The sequence below is a fragment of the Cajanus cajan genome, chromosome 3, assembly GCF_000230855.2.
Source record: "Cajanus cajan strain Asha chromosome 3, NIPB_CcT2T_4, whole genome shotgun sequence".
In the NCBI taxonomy this organism is placed as follows: Eukaryota; Viridiplantae; Streptophyta; class Magnoliopsida; order Fabales; family Fabaceae; genus Cajanus; species Cajanus cajan.
In genome coordinates, this window is record NC_138519.1 from 11,639,080 (window position 1) to 11,658,802 (window position 19,723).

Below are 19,723 nucleotides of genomic sequence, written 5' to 3' on the forward strand. Positions count from 1 at the left end.
ATAGTTTGGATGCATGTGAGATTTAGGTTTATTTTGAGTCGTATGGAGCCTATGCATTGTGTTTTGTGGTTGCATGTGGCTAAATTTGTTAGTTTAGATGAGAGTTTTGAACTCTCTGGATGGGATTTAGGCCGGGCGCAGGTTGAGCGAGCTAGGCGTGTAAGAGCTTAGGGCTCTCGGGTTGGATGTTGGGCCAGGTGTGATTTGGTTGCGCCAGGCGTGAACATGTTTATGAATAAAATGATGCTAATGCATGTTAAGTTGAAGTTTTGGATCATGTATGTATGATATATGATGTATGCTGAGGTGTGATTCATATGTATGCTTTGTGATGATACGTATGAATGTTTGAATATGATATGACATGTGTATATGTTCATATGAGTATGTTTATTGATCATAATGGTGGGTAGACCATTTATGATGTATGATGCATTATTGCATGTGATGTCTTATGACATGTGTATGATTGTTGATCATGATGGTGGGCAGACCATGTATGATGTATGATGCATAATTGCATGTGATGCCTTATGACATGAGTCTAGCCTAGGACTTGAGGAGAGGAAAAATATTTTTTGAACTGGAAGAGCTCACATAGAGTCTCTTGAGAGTGATGCTTGGATAGGCCACTGATATGAGAGTGGTGCTCAAGGAGGCCACTGGATTTGGGAGAGTGGTGCTCAGATAGGCCACTGGGTTGGGTGAGTCTCCTCTAAGTCCTTAGCTAGTGTTGGAGCGGGGTATGAGTCGAGGGTTATTCCCTTAACCAAGTACTCGGGAAGGTGCGTGGATCCTTGCGGATAGTCGGTGAGAGAATTCCACAATTGACTTGGTTATGCATGCCAAGGTTGTGGTAAGCCCGTACCCAGCTGTGCTATACTTGACGGTGGATCTGGACTTCCAAGTGTGTAAGTGACATCATCCGAGTAAACCCGAGTGAGGATTATATCCTGTTTAGTTGTGACCGAGCGGGCGCATTGGGCGTGAAAACGGTTGGGGTGGTTTTGGTAGGATGGGATGTCACTTATACAACTCTATTGTTATGGAGATCTCCTAGGCGTATGCATGACGACGCATTAGATGATTGATATGCATTGATATCTGTCATAAGATGCATTTATTGCATGATTGTTAATATGATGAAGTGTGTGGTGTTTGACTTCATGATTGGTGTAATATACTTTATGCATGAGTAGTGTTGGATAGAATGTATGGTGTGACTCTATGAACATGATTGATAGTTGGATGATGTGTAGTATAGATTTTATTCTGTACTTGTATGATTGGTTTTGAACTCTAGCTTACCCTTCTGTTTTCATGTGGTGGAACTGCGATGATCATACTTGGTATGGGAGCAGGTCAGGGCTAGCTTGGAGTTGAGGTGTCCGTTGCGAGACGGGGAGTTTTGATCCTCGTGTTAGAGTTACCATTTTGGATAACAGTTTTATTTGTACTTGAGAGGCACTAGGAAATATTATTTTTTGGGATGACTGCACATATATGACGTTCTATTTTGTATTTAAGAAATTTGGTTATTTTTACTATTATCTATACCTATATGTATGAGTTATCCAACTTAATATTTCTTTTAGTTCACTAGTAGTAGTGCGATTCCACTAAGTGTAGAGACCATGGCGAGTCGTTACAACAAATATGCACAATTTTACGCCGTATCCGTATCGGATACATATCCAATACGTTAAAGATATGTATCTCAAACATATCAACGGTAATTTTGTTAAAAAAGAAAAAAAGAAAAACATATCCAGCAGGATTAAAACAAAGATGAACATTAGAGAACAACATAACCAGTTTCCGCCACCATTGATCTTTATTGTTGTATTGAATTTTAATAAATTTATTTAGTTATATTTATAATGTTAATATTCAATAAATTTAATTATTTGATGTTAATTATAAGCCAGAACGACTCGTTTTGGATTCAGAACGGCTCGTTTTGGTTTCACTTTTTTATGTACTAATTTTGAATCCGGAACGGTTTGTTCTGATCCATTCGTCATGTATTATTTTTTAAACTGGAATGGTTCGTTCTGAACGTGAACAATAAATGGTGTTCGTTAGAGAAATAAATTTGCACAGTTGTTATTTAGGTAAATTTTTTTAAAAAATATTATTTGAGTAAAAAATTCTCGCACAAGTCAAGCAACTAAATTGAAAATTAATGTTGTGCAATTAATGTTATTTAATATGATAAGTTGTATAACTAATGGCAACATTTTGAACCTCCTTGTCAATAGAAGAAAAAAAAAACTATATAAAAGTGAAGAATTTGTCTACTTGAACCTTTTTGTGTTTTTTTTTTTATATTATTTTTTTTTTAAAATTTCTTTAAAGTCTCCGTAATTCATGATTCCGCAATTCCTAATGACAATGAAAATTTTCACATGCTAAAAGGTGAGAATAGATTATTAGTAATTTTACGATTAATAAGAAAATTATTACAATTTAGATGCACATTTCTCATACTTATAACAAATTGAATTTGAATGTCTATAATTATATTGTAAATATTAGTAAAAATTATTTACGTGTTTAATTAGCATAATTGAATTGATTAAATATTTAAATATATTTTATTTTATATAAAATGTTTAAATTTAACATGTATAATATCATGATTATACTTATAAAAGAGTAAGAAAAAAATGGAGACTATCCTAAATTTAGTAGTATTAAGATTGTATTTTTTTTCTTTTTTTTTTTCAAATTGTCAATGCTTGATTTTTGTATTTATTAAACAAAAATATGAAAAATTTTAAAAAAATAGTCATAATGAAGATTGAATCTATGTTTTATTTTTTACTAACCTAATTTCATCTTTTTAATCACATGACTAATTCTACTAGTTGTCAGATGCTTGATTTGGATAAAGATAAAGGAAAAATAAATAAAAATGTTTAAATATTTCATATCCTATTTATAATTTATTATTAGACAAATTTTAAAATAATAAGATATTAAATACATGAATTTATTAATATATTTGTTTCTTGTATTTCTAAAATAAATTGTAAAGCAATTGGAAAAGTTTAGTGACAAATTCTGAAAATGGGATTGCGAATACTATGTCATTTAATATTTAACATGACCGATAAATTTTGCAAAGCAATTTTGAAAATTTGGAGAAAGATAAAAAGGAAAGTAAGAAAAGATTCTCCTTCTATTAGCTTATAATATGTTGATTGAAAGCTCATAAATTAAGTAAGGTAGATATTAGAAATTTATAGGTTAATTGATTAAATTAAAAATATATTTAATAAAATTATTTGATAAATTATGTAATTAATATAAAATGTCATATTTATTTATTTATTTAACAAGGAGATTGAAATACTAACATGCATGTAGATAAAAAAAATTTAAATTAAAAAAATAAAAATTTCAATTAAATTAATAAGATATAAAATGCAAATTTTTAAAGAATTTATAAGTTATAAACTATTTTAATTAGCTTATTTTATTATTTGTTCCTAAAATAAATTTGTGTACTAAACAAATTTATTTTAGTTTAAAAAGCTCATAAACTCTTTGATTATCTTACTAAACACATTCTAAATAGCAGTAATGGATAGTTAATTTTATTTTAAATTTTCAATAAAAATTTAATCATGTGCAGTTATATTTTAAGAGAATAGAAGTTTTTATTTAAAAAATTTTATTTATATTTAACTACGGAGTAATTTATTTTTAACCATGTGCAATTATTTATGTAGTTGTTAATTAGAGTATAAAACAGGAAAATAAATAAATTGTGAACACAAAAATAATATCCTTTTTATTATTAATATAATTTTACAATAACAAAATAAGTGATTATTATAAAAAATCATAAATAACTTTATTTTGTATGAGGAAGTCAAAATGCCAACATTTTCTCAATGTATTTGCAAACAAATAAGTGAATAATCGATAAAAAAAATACTTATTAAATAAATATTTAATTAAGAAAACTAAAAAACTAAAAATTTGAAACAAGCATGTCATTGTACCTTTTCCTTACCCTCTTAGATAGACACTAGTGTAATAAATTACCCCACTTATAAAATTTTTTATGACAATAAAAAATAAAAAGTTTCAAATCTCAATGAAAACTGGTCCGTTTGAGTTTGACTGTCACCCATTCCAGATAGAAAAGAAAACACTCTTCCGTTTTCCTCCACCACAAAAAACAGTGTATCCAGCTGGACATTCAAAATTTCAAATTTCAAAAACCCTCTCTCACACCCAAAAATAAAAAAAATTAAAAAAAAAATCACAGCTCACCCATTTCCCTCGACACCCATCAAACACCAAAACCCATTCAAAATCCAACCGTTGCAACAAAAAGGCACCAACTTTTCTATAAAAAAGAACCCTCTTCCCCCTCTCGTCCCCACCCTCACCCAAAACCCTCTTTCTCTCTCTTACAAACCCTAATCTTCATTTCTTCTCTCTTCTTCAAACACTTTTGAAAATGCGTGAGATCCTTCACATCCAGGGTGGCCAGTGCGGCAACCAGATCGGTGCAAAGTTCTGGGAAGTGGTGTGCGCGGAGCACGGGATCGACCCCACCGGAAGGTATGGTGGGGACTCGGATCTCCAGCTCGAGAGGATCAATGTTTACTACAACGAAGCCAGTTGCGGCCGGTTCGTGCCCCGAGCGGTTCTCATGGACCTTGAACCGGGAACCATGGACAGTGTCCGGTCTGGGCCGTACGGTCAGATCTTCAGGCCTGACAACTTTGTTTTTGGGCAGTCTGGTGCTGGGAACAACTGGGCTAAGGGGCATTACACGGAGGGTGCTGAACTGATTGACTCTGTGCTCGATGTTGTTCGCAAGGAGGCTGAGAACTGCGATTGCTTGCAGGGTAAGGGCTTTTTTTGGTTAAAGGTTTGATCTTTTTGGTGTTTTGTGGGTGGGGTTGAATTGGGTCTGTTTGGTTTTTTGTAAAATTGAAAGATTGAGGGTTTGTTCGTGATTTAGGATTTGTGGGTGGTTTTCAAATGAGGGTGTGGGGTTTGGTGTTTTTGAGTAAAGGTGGAAGCTTTATTGGGTTTTGTTGGCGGTTTTGAAATGGGTGCGTTAGGGTAAGTGTATTTGGATGTATAGTTTGTGGTTTTGGATCTGCATGTGGGTTTATTTGTTTATGTAAGGGGTAGCATGTGATGTGGTCTGTGACTGACTTTGAAACATTTCATGAAACGCGAAGCTTGGTTTGTGGATGATTTTGAAGTTATGAAATGGAGGTGTTTAGTTGGAGAGTCTTGTGTGAGATTTTGGATTTGCATGTGGTTTTGTTTGGATGAAAGGGTGTTAGCTTGGGGTGTGTTCTGTGACTGATTTTGAGACATGTAATGAAATGCGAAGCTTGATTTGTACTAGTTAACTTCGAAATTTGAAATTTAAAATGGATTTGGGTCTTTTGTGGGTGATGCTTGAATAGAGGGTCTATTTTGTGGTGGATTTTCTAAATGCTTTTTTATTCTTGTTGCAGGTTTTCAAGTGTGCCATTCTCTGGGTGGAGGAACTGGATCAGGAATGGGTACCCTCTTGATTTCAAAGATCAGGGAAGAGTACCCAGATAGGATGATGCTTACTTTCTCTGTATTCCCTTCGCCAAAGGTTTCCGACACTGTTGTGGAACCCTACAATGCTACTCTCTCTGTTCACCAGCTTGTTGAAAATGCAGACGAGTGCATGGTGCTTGACAATGAAGCTTTGTATGACATTTGCTTCCGTACCCTCAAGCTAACCACCCCTAGCTGTAAGCTCCTACAAATGATATACTATCCCTTTTTAATTTTGTAGAGTTGTTCAATGAGGTTATTAACAGTGTTCATTCTCTTGCAGTTGGTGACCTGAACCATTTGATCTCAGCTACAATGTCTGGTGTCACTTGTTGTTTGAGGTTCCCTGGTCAGCTAAACTCTGATCTGAGAAAGCTTGCAGTGAATCTCATTCCCTTCCCTCGTCTCCACTTTTTCATGGTGGGTTTTGCTCCATTGACATCCCGTGGCTCTCAGCAATACAGGGCCTTGAGTGTTCCAGAACTCACCCAGCAAATGTGGGATGCTAAGAACATGATGTGTGCTGCTGATCCTCGACATGGCCGATACCTCACTGCCTCAGCTATGTTTAGAGGCAAGATGAGTACCAAGGAGGTTGATGAACAGATGATCAACGTGCAGAACAAGAACTCCTCTTACTTTGTGGAATGGATTCCCAACAATGTGAAGTCCACCGTTTGTGACATTCCCCCCACTGGCTTGAAGATGGCCTCAACATTCATTGGAAACTCCACATCCATTCAGGAAATGTTCCGCAGAGTGAGTGAGCAATTCACTGCTATGTTTAGGAGAAAGGCCTTCTTGCATTGGTACACTGGGGAAGGCATGGATGAGATGGAGTTCACCGAAGCCGAGAGCAACATGAATGATTTGGTGTCGGAGTATCAGCAGTACCAGGATGCCACTGCTGATGAGGATGAGTATGAGGAGGAAGAGGAGGAGGATGATTATCATCCCACATTATCTGACATGTGATTTTGATATTGTTGTATTGCGGTGGATGATGATGAGATACATGCCGCAACTTCCTGTTGCCGGTTCATTTTCTCTTTTGGAGGGGATGGTTCTGTTCCGGCTAGCTCTAGTTATATTATTGTTTTATAAAACTGGCTCTGGTGTTTGTTTCTGTTGCTATGTAACCTGATGGTAGGGAAGACTATAAAACTGCTATTATTTTAAAGTTAAAATGTTTGTTTGATCCGTATCCGTCCCATGGTCGATGATTAGTGTCCTTAACGCCTTGCTCTATGCTGTTTATACCCTATCTTGAAAAACAATTTGTTTAACCAACTCTTATTTGGTGGCATTGCTTTATTTTAGAGTATGAAATGAATGTTGAAACTTGTAGGACAAAGTCGTTGTTGAGTCAATTTAAGTAGAAAAGACTTGCTCGTGTTTGAAAAATAGATGAGACATTGTCTTGAGATAACTTTACAACTAAATTCAAATTCGAAATTCGTCTAGACTCTAGATGGAATCTCAGCTATCATAGTTTGTCCGGGGGTCAAATTGTATGGAAAAGCTTGCGTGTGTTTGAATTTCCTGACAACTCTGAAATGATTTATCAATACTAGACTGGGTCCCCAAAATAGTGCCGTTTTATCTTTTTATGTTGAACAAGAAGGAATTGTCAAATTGAAATATTTCCCTTGACACTACTTTCAAATTGAAACATTTCCTTAGGTTGAACAAGAGATACATAGTCCTGGTAACGCCAAAAAAGATATGAATGAAGAAATAATTAATAATTAAATAATAATAAAGTAGAGAAATAAACCAACGGAAATAAGGAACCGAGTCAAATATAAGTAGTAAGAGAAAGGAAATGAGAGAATTAGGGTTATGAGAAATAGAAAAAATATATAAAAAAACCCAAAGATGCTTATAAAATTAGTTTTTATTTTTAATTGATTATAAAAAACTCCACTGACTGATTAGAACCGAAATTTATTCACTCCATCTACTTCACTTAGAAAACTGAAACTTTAAACACTATTATTCTTCTTTCTCATTTCATATCAATTTACACTCACTTTTCTATTTTTCATAGGCAAAAAGTAAGTGTTAAATATGTACTAAATCTTTAAAATACAATGCCACAAGGCATTTTTGAAGTGTCAAATAATACAAGATCTTTAAAATACAATGCCACAAGGTATATCTGTAGCATTTTATACGTAAACAAAAGGGAAAAGAACGGAAATTCTCAATCGCAAGATAAGTAAAATTTGTAGGTTTACATCACCAAACAAACAATTAACCATTAATTAATATAGGTTCGTTAATAACCTCAATTTGGGTATGTTTCAAAAAGAATAAGCAACCTTTAAAACAGTTGGATCTCAATCTCAATTTGATAAACAATAGGTAACGGCAGAAAAACCAAATACATAGCCCTTTAGCAAGGCAAATAGAGCAAAACCTAAATACAAGACAAACTAAATTTACAAACACAAGCTTGAGGATCTACTTCTTGCCATCTTCGATGGTTTTATCTACAACAATTTTGACTTTCCTATACTCATCTACAGGTTGCATAACAGACTCCTCTGGCACCACTGCACGTTTATTACCAAATATAGTCCACAAGTAAAGCACAATAAATGCTGTCAAAGCTCCACATCCAGTGCCAAATATCATTGCAGCAAGAATTCTTAAAAAGCAATCACTCCTTTGTTTCACCACAGGAGTTTCAGTGTTTTCAACCAAGGCCTTTGGATCCAGAGGCTCTGAATGCATTGAATGCGGAAAACTTCTCAGAACAAAGCTCCATGAATAGAGAAAACATGCTTGAGAATCAGAACTAAACCCCACAAACATTTCTTTCTCCTTCCACACACTTGACAAGTCGATCGAGTGCCATAGCAGTGGATCAGACGGCCTTGATTTACCATGCTGACTCAATCTCACTTCCAAACGCCTTGAACTGGCTTCATAATCAATCCAAGCATGCAACTTTTCTCCAGTTGTTAAAGCCAATTTCTGACTTGTTTTAGCAACAACTGAACCAGTTAAATTCATGGTCACATTACAACTAGAAACCCCATTTCTACCACCACCCTTTGAGGCACTAAACTCAACACCAACAACTCCAAATTTTCCATCATTCAACCTAGAAGAACTTTGGTAAAACACATCACCTTCAGAACCCTTTGGAACCATAACAAAAGCCAACCCACCCCCATTGTCCAAGGGGATTGAAGATGCAAAGTAAGTAGAAAAGGACACTAATTGCCTTGGTTTACCTTGAAAAAGCTTGATGGGTTTCTTGTACATGACTCTGCCAGTGCCTGAACTTCCATAGCCAGAGAAATCAATTCCAGACCCTCCATTGACAACTTTTGCATTACCATAAAGGGCCAAGTTGGGCTTAAATTTCAGATCTTTTCCAAAACCAGCAAAAGAGAACAAAGGAATTGGGTCAAAAGCTAGGGTTTTGAGGAACAAAATGGAGAAAGTGAAGGCCCTGAAGTAATGGGAAGTGGGAAATGGTGCCATAATTGAAGTGGGTGGTTTGGTTTGAGATGAATGAATCTTGCAGGTATGTGAGTCTAGGGTTGGTGGGTTGATCCCATTTACATCAAAAGGTAGAATCTGTGATGCATAGGGGCTGAGTGAAGAAAGCAGAAGAAGAAAGAAAGTAAAGAAAATGGGGGAAGTTGGGTTGGAGGTTGTGAAAATTTAATACATTTTACTGGATTCTGCAACTTGGTGGTTCACTTTTTCTGAGTGGCAGATGAACGAGGGAATATAAAAAAAGCAATTTTTTTTTTCTTTTGCAGTTTGAGCCTTTCCTTTTGCAATATTCTTTCATGTGAACTATCAAGTATCAACCTTAGATAAATTCATAAATCACGAGTTTAATTTGATTTTTATTCCATAATTTTGGTGTCGTATGGTCCACTCCATTAATTGTGAAGGGGCCTTTAATTTTTAGTCGTGTGGCGTAATGTCGTATAAGTAGATTCCTTTATCTAGCTGGCTTAATATATATGACATCAATTTTATGGTCTTGTTATAACATAGTTTTAACTAACAATGTTAATATAAGTGGTTGTGAGATCTGTCCTCCAATACGAGAATTAATTTGGTATTTTTAGATTAATTTTTAAAACATTAAAGTAATATTTAGTGAAGAAAAGTCGCTTCTTGCTGTCACAAATTAGTCCTCATACTTGGTGAGGAAAAATTATATTATGTGAATGTAATTTAATTATTAGTTTTGAAATATTGTGTATATTATATTTATAAAAAATATTTTTATTTTATACAACATAAATGCTATTTTAGTAAAAAAAATTATAAAAAATTTAATAATGGATCTGACAAATTATCTTGCATTTTTAGCAAAATTAATTAGTTTTTCAATAGTAGAAAAAATAATAAATTTAGTTTTATAACTTGTTTGTATAATTTTGAATATAAAAAAGAGAGGAAAAGTAAAAAAAGAAGAAGAAGATATGAGATAAGATAATTGATGTGATGGAGAGTAATAGGAAGAAAGTGATTTATCACCAATAATAAAATTGTGGAACGATACAAGTATAGTTGTGATTGTTTACATAGTAGTGCTTTAATAATAATAGACATTTGTGAAAGTTTTTCAGAGAAATTTGTGAGACAAAGTTATGATCTTAACACAACTACTGTGCCCAGATTATCGGACAAGTCAAAGGTAAAATAAGAAAACAACATAACCGTTCAAAAGCAGAAAATTTGAAGCAAACAGGTTGTCATAATAAGAACAAATTAATCTATGGCTGAAATTTTGATCCTGTATGAATGAAGCATAATGTAGATGGGGCATGTAAATTTTTTGGGTAATTAATTAAGTTTAAAGTATGAAGTGGAAGTTTTGTAGTATTTTAGAAGGGAAAACATGAGGACAATGTGTAAAGGAATGGATATCATTAGTTTACGATATTGCCACTATTCCCAAGCTTTCTCAAGCACAAACGTCTCCTTCCTTGTATCTTTCATACATATTCAAACTCAAACACAATTCCTGCCATTTTCCTGAAAAAAAAAATCGTCATTTTTCTTTGGGTGAGAATTTATCGTAACTGTACAAATTTTATTCTTTTGTTGTTATTTTGCCAAATATTTAATACTCACTTATGATAGTTAGTGTTATAAGAAAAAATAACTTAAAAAATAAATGTTATTTTAGTATTTTTTTTTGGTGTTGTGTTATTTTAGTATTTTAATATAACATTTTATATTTTTATCCTAATAATATATTTTTAAAATATTATTGTGTTGTATCGTTTCAAACAAATAAGGTTAAACTTGTAAAATTGCATCACTATTTCATTTGTTTACCAATTCTTTTGTTTATATAAAAAAAACTTAAGATGACCCTTTGTTATGAGATGAAGAAAGTATATTTTACTAACAAGAAAGTGGATAATGTTATGAGATAATGAGAAAATATACTTCTTGGTCTAAATAAAGACTCAGGTGTGTTAGCCTAGTGAAAAGTTTAGACTAATGAAGTAGTTTTTGTTATTAAAATCAAAGTGGATAATGTTACAAGATAATGAAACCATATACTTAATTGTGATAGTATACAGAAAAGTTTAGACATTATATAAAAGTAGTTTTTGTTATTTATTTGAAGGTTTAATATATTAATTGGTCTTTTGAGTATTTTAATTTAGTTCCTAAATTTAATTTTTTTGTAACCGAGTCTTTGACTTTTTTAATCGAATTCCTTTGATTAATTTGAGACTGTTTCAAACTGTTATAAAAGTAATAATTTGTATTTTTTTAACTTTAAGGGCCTAATTATAAAAATTGTTAGAAGATTGATAATCCAATTATAATTTTTTAATTTAGAGATTTAGTTATTTTTTAAAAAAAAATTATGAACCTAATGATATATTAATTATTATTTAAAATTCCTTATAATACAATAGACTTTTAAATAAAGACATTTCTTTCTCTATACAAAGTAAGAGACGTAATGGAAGTAAAACGTGAGGATAAACTTGATATAAATAAACTAAAAAAATTAGAAATTTTCCCTCCCAAATCTTCACATAAAAGTATGGTTTGTCTTTACAAGTCTTGACAACTTTATATATATATATATATATATATATATATATATTATTTTTTTAAATCGAATCAGAGAAGTATACTTTTTTCCTATGAGACTTCCTTTGCTCATACTTCCATTGTCATAAATCTATGCAAACAAATGAATCTGAGAGAAAAAGAGACGATGCCGTTAAAAAAATTATTAGAGTTGATCCCGCTTCATTAATTAGGATCTTGTTATTGTCAAAAGATGAAGAAATTATGGTTGTTTATAATAAAAGAAGAGAAATTACATGGAATGGTTGAGAAATATGAAACACAAACAAAACATTCTTTTTAATAGATATAAAGTTAAGTTGATAATTAGAATTAACACAAATAAAAATTAAATTAGAAGTATTACATCGACTTCATGTCCTACTTTGTTGATCAAACATTATGTTAATATAGATTGAAATCAAACATAAAAACACTAAATTGACCTGTATTTTAAGATAGACCTTATAATTATTAAGTCAAGAGTAGAGATGAAATAAGTTAAGTTAGACTTTGAATATATAAGTCAGACTTGTTCTATAAAATTAAAACCTATTATCTATCACAATTTTTTTTATAGGATTGATCTTTTTAAAGTTTGGTATGATTATTAACATGTTTAAAAGCCTATTTTTCATTAAAAAGTAATTTTTTAAATAAATCAACAATATTTTTTAAATATATGTGTTCTTTTTTTAAATTGTGTGATAAGAAAATAGTTTACTCCACTATTATTAAAATTTAGATTATAAAGAAATAAAAAAGTTATAATAAAATGAACAATTCATATTAACTTATATACAATTATGCACGAAGTATGATGAAAGAAAATAATATTATACAAAAAAAACTTCTTAAATATTTCATATATTTCATTTAAAATATTCTAAATAACCAATTATGAAAAAAAAAGATGAACATGTGATTATTAAGAATTTCTATTTTTTTTTTATTTTGCACAATGAAGAATGTAAAATGTTTAGTGTAATGAAAATATAAAAATATAAAAATTTAATTTTTATGAATTACAAATTTATTTATTATATTTTTAATAATTCAATTTGTATATTAACTTTTATTTTTATCATATTACCGTTAGGTTTAACTTTAACCATTTTTTCTATAAATCTAAGTCTAATAAGTTAAATATATACATTATGTTCCTGTGTTAGGATACACACTCCAATTATCCGTGTTGTAGCGGGTCGGGTCCGAGGTCTAGGTCTTCTCGTCCTTCTCTGAGTAGTTCGAAATGAGGGGGGGTGCCTGCAAAGACACTCCAACGCTCAAGTAAGTGCTCGGCGTATTAAATGCGGTAGTTGAAAAGTTGGTTACGTACCTCGTTGGGACTCTATTTATAGGACTTTTTATTGGGCCGTGATTAGGGACTGGGCCCCGGGAAATTAGGGGGCTAATCCAATGCATTACGTTAATTAAGCTCTTTGAAATCATCTTGGGGCCGGCACATGGTTTTGGCCGAGCATACCGACGTACTCCGTTCGATTCTCGGGTGATCGGTATGTTAGGGTATTCGGCCAAGTGTTTGAGGGTATCCGGCCCAAGTGTTCGAGGGGTCGAGTATTCGGCCCAAGTGTTCGAGGGGTCGGGTGTTCGGCCCGAGTATTCGAGGGGTTGGGTATTCGGCCAGGTCGGCCCCCATACGATATACAACCCCCGTAGCGTCGAGGATGTGGAAGACGAAGACGGTAAGAACTGTGTGACATCTTGGTCGTCGTCGGATAGGCAGGGGCGGTTTTGATAAGTCTCGGCATGGCGTGGCCTAGGTCAGGGCCTCGGGTGATTGAAATGTAGGCTGGGACCTCTGACCACGTGAGAGGGATTTAGGCCGATCCCTCTAACGCGTGGAGCGAATATCGCGACCTCATGGTGAGATAAATGTAGGCCGAGACCTCTGACATCTCGTGAGAGATCTTAGGCCGAGCCCTCTGATGCGTGGAGCGAATATCGCGATCTCGGTGAGATAAATGTAGGCCGAGACCTCTGACATCTCGTGAGAGAGATCCTAGGCCGAGCCCTCTAACGCATGGAGCGAATATCGTGATCTCGGTGAGATAAATGTAGGCCGAGACCTCTGACTCCACGTGAGAGAGATGTATGTCGGGGTCCCAAGCCATTAGAGTTTGCGCCGAGGCCTCGGCGGGTGTGGCCTGCCAGGTTAGCCCTAGCGGTTACGGGTCCAACGGTTACTAAATCTGGACCGTTGGATGACCTAGATCGAACGGCTGGGGTGTCGGGACGTCTTTTCACCTCCCCCATTTACCTTGCATATAAATAGGAGGGGGGCTGCTGGTGAATATACATGCTGTAAATTTGCCGAGCGCTCTTGACTTCAGAAGTGATCGAGTAAACCGATCAAAGGTAAATTTTGTATTCTTTATTCTACTTAATAAATGGATAAGGACTATTCCTCGGGTAGGACTTGTACATCTTCGGAGGCGTCGGTCCGTTCGTCTGATCGAGAGGAATCGGGTTCAAGTGAAGTATCACGGTTGCCTCCCTTACAATGTGAAGTGGTCTTTCCTTCCGATTTTGCCGAGCAGGAGGACAGTGGGGACGAAGTGATAGAAGTATCACCCCCGTTGACTTTGGCCGTGGCCTTAGCACGAGCCACCGAGGTGGACGAAAGGGGTTTCGGACATGTCAACGAACAAAGCGTTCCGGCGAGGGTGACTCACGCCGAGGCGATTGAAGATGCTTTGGTAGTGGTTGACGATGGTCGGGGCAAAGCAGTGGCCGCTCCGAGGACTCAGCCAAAGGTGAAGATTGATTACGGCACGGTGGAGATGCCCGGGTATGAATGGGTAGACGGAGAGGTCGGTGTGTATTTTTCAAAGTTATCCGACCAAGAGCTGTTGGATACTTTCGTGTCTTTAGAGAAATGTTTCGGGAGTGGGGAGGACGAGTTCTCGTTGCTTGCCGAGGCGTGCGAGGACGATGGGCCGAACACCGATTTCGTGTTCTTGGAGCGGGGGTCCGATGAGGATGACTATTTCTACGCCTACATGTGTTGGTTTGAGGATCTCGGCATGACATTGCCCTTCGATGATTTTCAGATGGGAGTCCTCTGTGCTTTGAATGTGGCGCCGACCCAGTTGCACCCTAACGCTTGGGCGGCCATGCAAGCGTTCCGTAATCTATGCTTATGCCTCGGTCTAACACCTCGACCTCTCGCCTTCCTCTATTATTATATTTGCCGGCCGAGCAAGCCGGTAAAATGGGTGTCGTTAGCTCGAGTGCCGAAGTGTGGATTTCTCCGAGCATTCACCTCTTCTTATAAGGGATTTAAGAGTGGGTTCTTTAAGGTTCGTTGGGGTTCGGATTTGAGACATTGCTTCTTTGACCGGGAGGACAATCCGCTATTCCCCTTCTATTGGACGAGGCGGCCGACGCGCTTCGAGGCGATACCTTTTTCCAAGCTCCCCGCCGAGGATAAAGAAATTGTGGAGCTTCTTAATAATTTGCCGAAGGGCTTACCTGTCCGAGGCCTCTTGGACGTATTCGAAACGTCTCACTTCGAGATGACCTTGCTAGGTATGTTTTTTAGGCTTCGGTAGTGTAGCAGTGTTTTGAATTGATGTTAAAACTTCTTTCGTTGCAGGATTGATGGCCGGAGGGGATCTCGACGTGACCGCCATGCTCGCCAAGCGAGCCAAAGATACCAAGGCTAGTGGAAAGGGTCCACCGGCGAAGTCGGCATTGAGGAGTACGAGGGATAAGCCCTCGCCTGTAATAATTCCGTTGGCCGACCAGAGAAAGAGGACCGGGACCTCTCAGCCACGTCAGACCGACCAGAACGTGGAAACCGATCAGCCGGGCACCTCCTCCAAACGCCAAAAACAAATAACACTGGAACAGTCCGGATGTGGGGGGTTTGCTATCCCGGCCGTTGTTGCAGGGTCAAATTTTTTGGCCCCGGCCGTCCAGTCCGAGAACTTGGTTAGCCCAGACCTCGCTACCGGAGGGGGGCTCCAGTATTTGGAAGGTATGTCTATGGAGGCCGAGTACAAGCTCTTCTGCGAGCTCGACGTGCGGACTTCGCTGGTGGCCAAGCACATGATGACGAGGTCAGCGGCATCGACTGAGCGACTTCAGACCCGGTTAAAGGAGGCCGAGGCAACAGTGAAGGAGGCCTTGGCTGCGAATGCTAAAGCTGCAGAGTCGGCCGACGAACTAAAGAAATCGGCCGATGGCTATAGGAGGGAGGCCGATGACTTGAAGCTGTCGGTGCAGAGGATGAAAGTTGAGGTCGCGGCTGCGGCGGCTGAGATTGCTCGGTTGACCGAGGCGCATTCCAAACTCAAAGCCGAAGCCACCGAAAAGATCCTCGAACAACATGATGCGGGGTTCCAGCAAGCAGTCCGGCAAGCCCAGTACTTCTGTGAGATCCCGGTTGACTTTAACTTTGACGTCAGTCGATATTTTTACGGGGGTAAGTATATCAGTTATGGCGAGTTCCCAAAGGGAGCCAGCCCTGATGACGAGGCTCCTCGCCGAGGCATCTCCATGCAGGGGCCGGTACCTCCGCCTTCGAAGGAAGATGATCCAATTATAGACGTGGTAGGTGATGGTAATCCGGATGTCTCAGCCGCGGTGTAGGAACCGATTCTGGTAGAGTAGGTTTGCTTGCTTTTTGTAACCGGGCCGTTAGTGCCTTTTTGTAACTTGGCCATCGGTGCTGGTAGATGTTAATTTTTTGTAAGTAGCCGCTTTGGTCGGCAATACTTAATTGAATTTGCTTTTCAACTTTCCGTGTTTACGTGTTCAATGATATTAACATAAACCGAGTTGTATGTGTGGCCGAGAGGTCGGATTTTGTGATTTGTGACGGTTCGATGCGCGTTGTGTTTGTTTATACTAGTGTGTTCCGTTTCCGTGAACGTTAGGTCATCGAAGCTTTGGCTTGTGTTTATACGAGGATTATTCGGGTTTTAATACGCGTTATGTGTAATACTCGGCCTGGGGCATGAGTGTGTGTTTAGTCGTCGACATAGTGCTCGGCCCAGGCACATCCTTGGCCGAGGAGGGTACTCGGGAGGGAAACCTGGGGCGCGAGTGCACATTTCAAACTTGACCGAGGATTGCTCGGGTTTTAGTACGCGGTGTGCGTAGTACTCGGCCTGGGGCGCGAGTGTGTGTTTAGTCGTCGCCGAACGTTGGTCGGTGTCATCGCCGTCGACATAGTGCTCGGCCCAGGCACATCCTTGGCCGAGGAGGGTACTCGGGAGGGAAACCTGGGGCGCGAGTGCACATTTCAAACTTGACCGAGGATTGCTCGGGTTTTAGTACGCGTTGTGCGTAGTACTCGGCCTGGGGGGTGAGTGTGTTTTTAGTCGTTGGCCGAACGTTGGTCGGTGTCACTGCTTCCACGCGTAGTGCTCGACCTGGGCGTACAATAAAATTGAAACGATATAATAAGATTTTGGAACTTTTATTAATGAAGTGCCTCGTTAAAAACCTTGCCGACCCAAAACCTTCCTTAGGGAAAAAAGAGTCGGCTAAGGAAAAGAGTGCACCTTACATCAGCTGTAATACATTTTCAAATGAGAAGAATTCCAAGTTCTCGGAATTGGTTCTCACGATAGGTGCTCCAGCTTGTACGCTCCGTTGTTCAGGTTGTGTCGGATTCGGAAGGGACCGTCCCAGTTTGGGGCGAGTTTGCCATGTCTCGGATCTTTCCTTGCCTCGCCTGTGGCTCTCCAGATGAGATCGCCTATGCGGAATTCTCTAGGCTTTACCTTGCTGTCAAATCTTCTTTTGTAACGTTGTTTGGTGGCCTCGGCCACAACTTGTGCTTGGTCTCAAATTTCTTCCACGCTATCCAGGTTTGCCCGGAGCTCGGCTTCGTTGTTCGACTCGTCGTAGTGGGCTCGGCGGAACGAAGGTTCCCCGATTTCCACTGGGATCATTGCATCGGATCCATAGACTAGGCAAAAAGGAGTTTCTTGCGTAGTCGACTGGGGGGTGCATCGGTAGGCCCATAGCACTTCGGGTAACTGCTCGGCCCATGCCCCTTTTGCTTCTCCAAGGCGTTTCTTCAACTCTACCAAGATGACTTTATTGGCCGACTCGGCCTGACCATTCGTCTGCGGGTGTTCGACCGACCTGACCTTATGTTGTACGCCCAAGCCGTTCAGGAATTCATTTAGTTTTCGGTCGGTAAATTGAAGGCCGTTGTCGGTCACCAGAGTGTGTGGGACACCGAAACGGGTAATGATGTTCCTCCATAGAAATTTCTGGATTTGATGAGCCGAAATGCATGCCAAGGGCTCGGCTTCGATCCATTTGGTGAATAGGTCGACGACGACGATGAGGAACTTGCATTGTCCCTTGGCAAGCGGGAATGGTCCGAGTATGTCGGCCCCCCACGTGGCGTACGGCCAGGCTGGAGGAATGCAATGTAGCTGCTCGGCCGGTTGATGAATCAAGTTGCCATGTCTCTGGCATGGCTGGCATCTCTTTACGAACGCTGCACAGTCGGTGTTCATGGTCGGCCAATAGTACCCGGCACGTAGAAGTTTAGAGACGGTCGTCCTCGCCCCTGAATGCAGTCCGCATATACCCTCATGTACTTCTCGCGTCACATAGTCAGCCTCGGCGAGATTTAGGCACTTGAGTAGTGGGGTAGAGAAACCGCGTTTGTACAGCTGGCCGGCGATGACAACGTATCTACTGGCTTGGGTTCTTAATCGCTTGGCCTCGGTCGGTTCGGTGGGTGCGATTCCGCTGGTGAGGTATGCCTTCAGTTCGTCCCACCAATCAGGGGGATCGTCACGATCGGCTAGCTCAGCGTCAACATTTGCTACCATCTCGGCTTCAATGCTGGGGTGGTTGATCTCTTGTTGAATGATCGTTCTCAAGTGGCCCGACTTCTTGGTTGCGGCCAACCTAGCCAACTGGTCGGCCCGTGTATTGTCTTCGCGGGGGATGTGTTCGACCAACACTTCCTGGAAATTCGCCTTCAATTTTTGATAGGCATGATAGTATCTCATCATGTTGTGGTCCTTTACTTGGAAATTTCCGCCCACCTGCTCGGCCACTACTTTGGAATCGGTGCGACACTTGATTCTTGATGCACCCATGTCCTCGGCCAACCTTAATCCGGCCAATAGGGCTTCGTACTCGGCTTGGTTATTTGAAGCTTTGAACCGGAAGCGCAAAGATTGCTCTAAAGTTATCCCTCTCGGTCCTTCTAATATTACCCCTGCCCCGCTCCCTTGGTTGTTTGAGGATCCGTCTACATGGAGGGTCCACCACTGTTGTTCAAATTGGCCGTGAGGATGAAGTTCGTTTATGAAGTTGGCCAAGCATTGGGCCTTGATCGGTCCCCTCGGCTTAAAGGTAATATCAAATTGCGAGAGTTCCATTGACCAGGCCATCATCCTTCCGGCGAGTTCGGGTTTGCTTAATACCTTAGCGATTGGACAGTCGGTATGCACGATAACTCGGTGGCTTTGGAAGTAATGACGTAGGCGTCGGGAAGCATGTACTAAACTGAGTGCCACCTTTTCTATCAATTGGTATCGGGTTTCAGAATCCTGCAGTTGTCGGCTGATAAAATATATAGGAGCCTGGGTGCCTTCCTTTTCTTGCACCAGAACCGAACTGATCGCCTCCTCGGACACGGCCAAGTACACAAGTAGCGGACTCAGAGGATCAGGCTTCGTGAGGGTCGGCGGGGTCGCCAGGGTTGTCTTCAACGTTGCGAAGGCGACTTCGCATTGTTCATCCCATGAGAAGGCCGAAACCTTTCGCAAGAGCTTTGTCATCGGACTGATCTTGTCGCCTAGCCGTGGGAGGAATCGGGATAGGGCGACCAACCTTCCCGAGAGGCGCTGCAGTTCCTTGAGGTTGCTCGGGCTTCGCATGTCTAACACAGCCTGGAATTTGTCTCGGTTCGCTTCTATGCCTCTCGCGGATAGCATGAAACCTAGGAATTTGCCTTTTTTGACCCCGAAGGTGCACTTCTCGGGATTGAGTCTCATGTTGTGCTTGCGGAGCTCACCGAAGATTTCGGCTAAGTCGGCTAAGTGTCCGGACAGAGAGTTGGACTTGA

At 39.1% G+C, this 19,723-nt stretch overlaps 2 protein-coding genes across 2 annotated transcripts; one reads left to right on the top strand and one right to left on the bottom strand.

The window, feature by feature from the left end:
* The first annotated feature begins 4,328 nt into the window (after nucleotides 1-4,328).
* On the top strand, nucleotides 4,329-6,775 carry LOC109799428 (tubulin beta-2 chain). The gene is made up of 3 exons (XM_020359986.3): nucleotides 4,329-4,871; nucleotides 5,499-5,768; nucleotides 5,855-6,775. The coding sequence occupies exons 1-3, from the start codon at nucleotides 4,478-4,480 to the stop codon at nucleotides 6,544-6,546; spliced, it is 1,356 nt and encodes a 451-aa protein (XP_020215575.1). The 5' UTR covers nucleotides 4,329-4,477; the 3' UTR covers nucleotides 6,547-6,775.
* A 1,121-nt stretch (nucleotides 6,776-7,896) lies between these two features.
* Nucleotides 7,897-9,390, bottom strand: LOC109799551 (lectin-like protein LEC). The gene has a single exon (XM_020360128.3). It carries the CDS (start codon nucleotides 9,067-9,069, stop codon nucleotides 8,038-8,040), a length of 1,032 nt encoding a protein of 343 aa, XP_020215717.1. The 5' UTR covers nucleotides 9,070-9,390; the 3' UTR covers nucleotides 7,897-8,037.
* Nucleotides 9,391-19,723: the final 10,333 nt, after the last annotated feature.

Excerpts from the sequence above, each read along its gene's own strand:
- LOC109799428 (XM_020359986.3), top strand. The coding sequence starts at position 4,478 with ATGCGTGAGATCCTTCACATCCAGGGTGGCCAGTGCGGCAACCAGATC. Across the intron at positions 4,872-5,498 it reads GAACTGCGATTGCTTGCAGG|GTTTTCAAGTGTGCCATTCT; the intron begins GTAAGGGCTTTT and ends TTCTTGTTGCAG. Across the intron at positions 5,769-5,854 it reads CAAGCTAACCACCCCTAGCT|TTGGTGACCTGAACCATTTG; the intron begins GTAAGCTCCTAC and ends ATTCTCTTGCAG.
- LOC109799551 (XM_020360128.3), bottom strand. The coding sequence starts at position 9,069 with ATGGCACCATTTCCCACTTCCCATTACTTCAGGGCCTTCACTTTCTCC.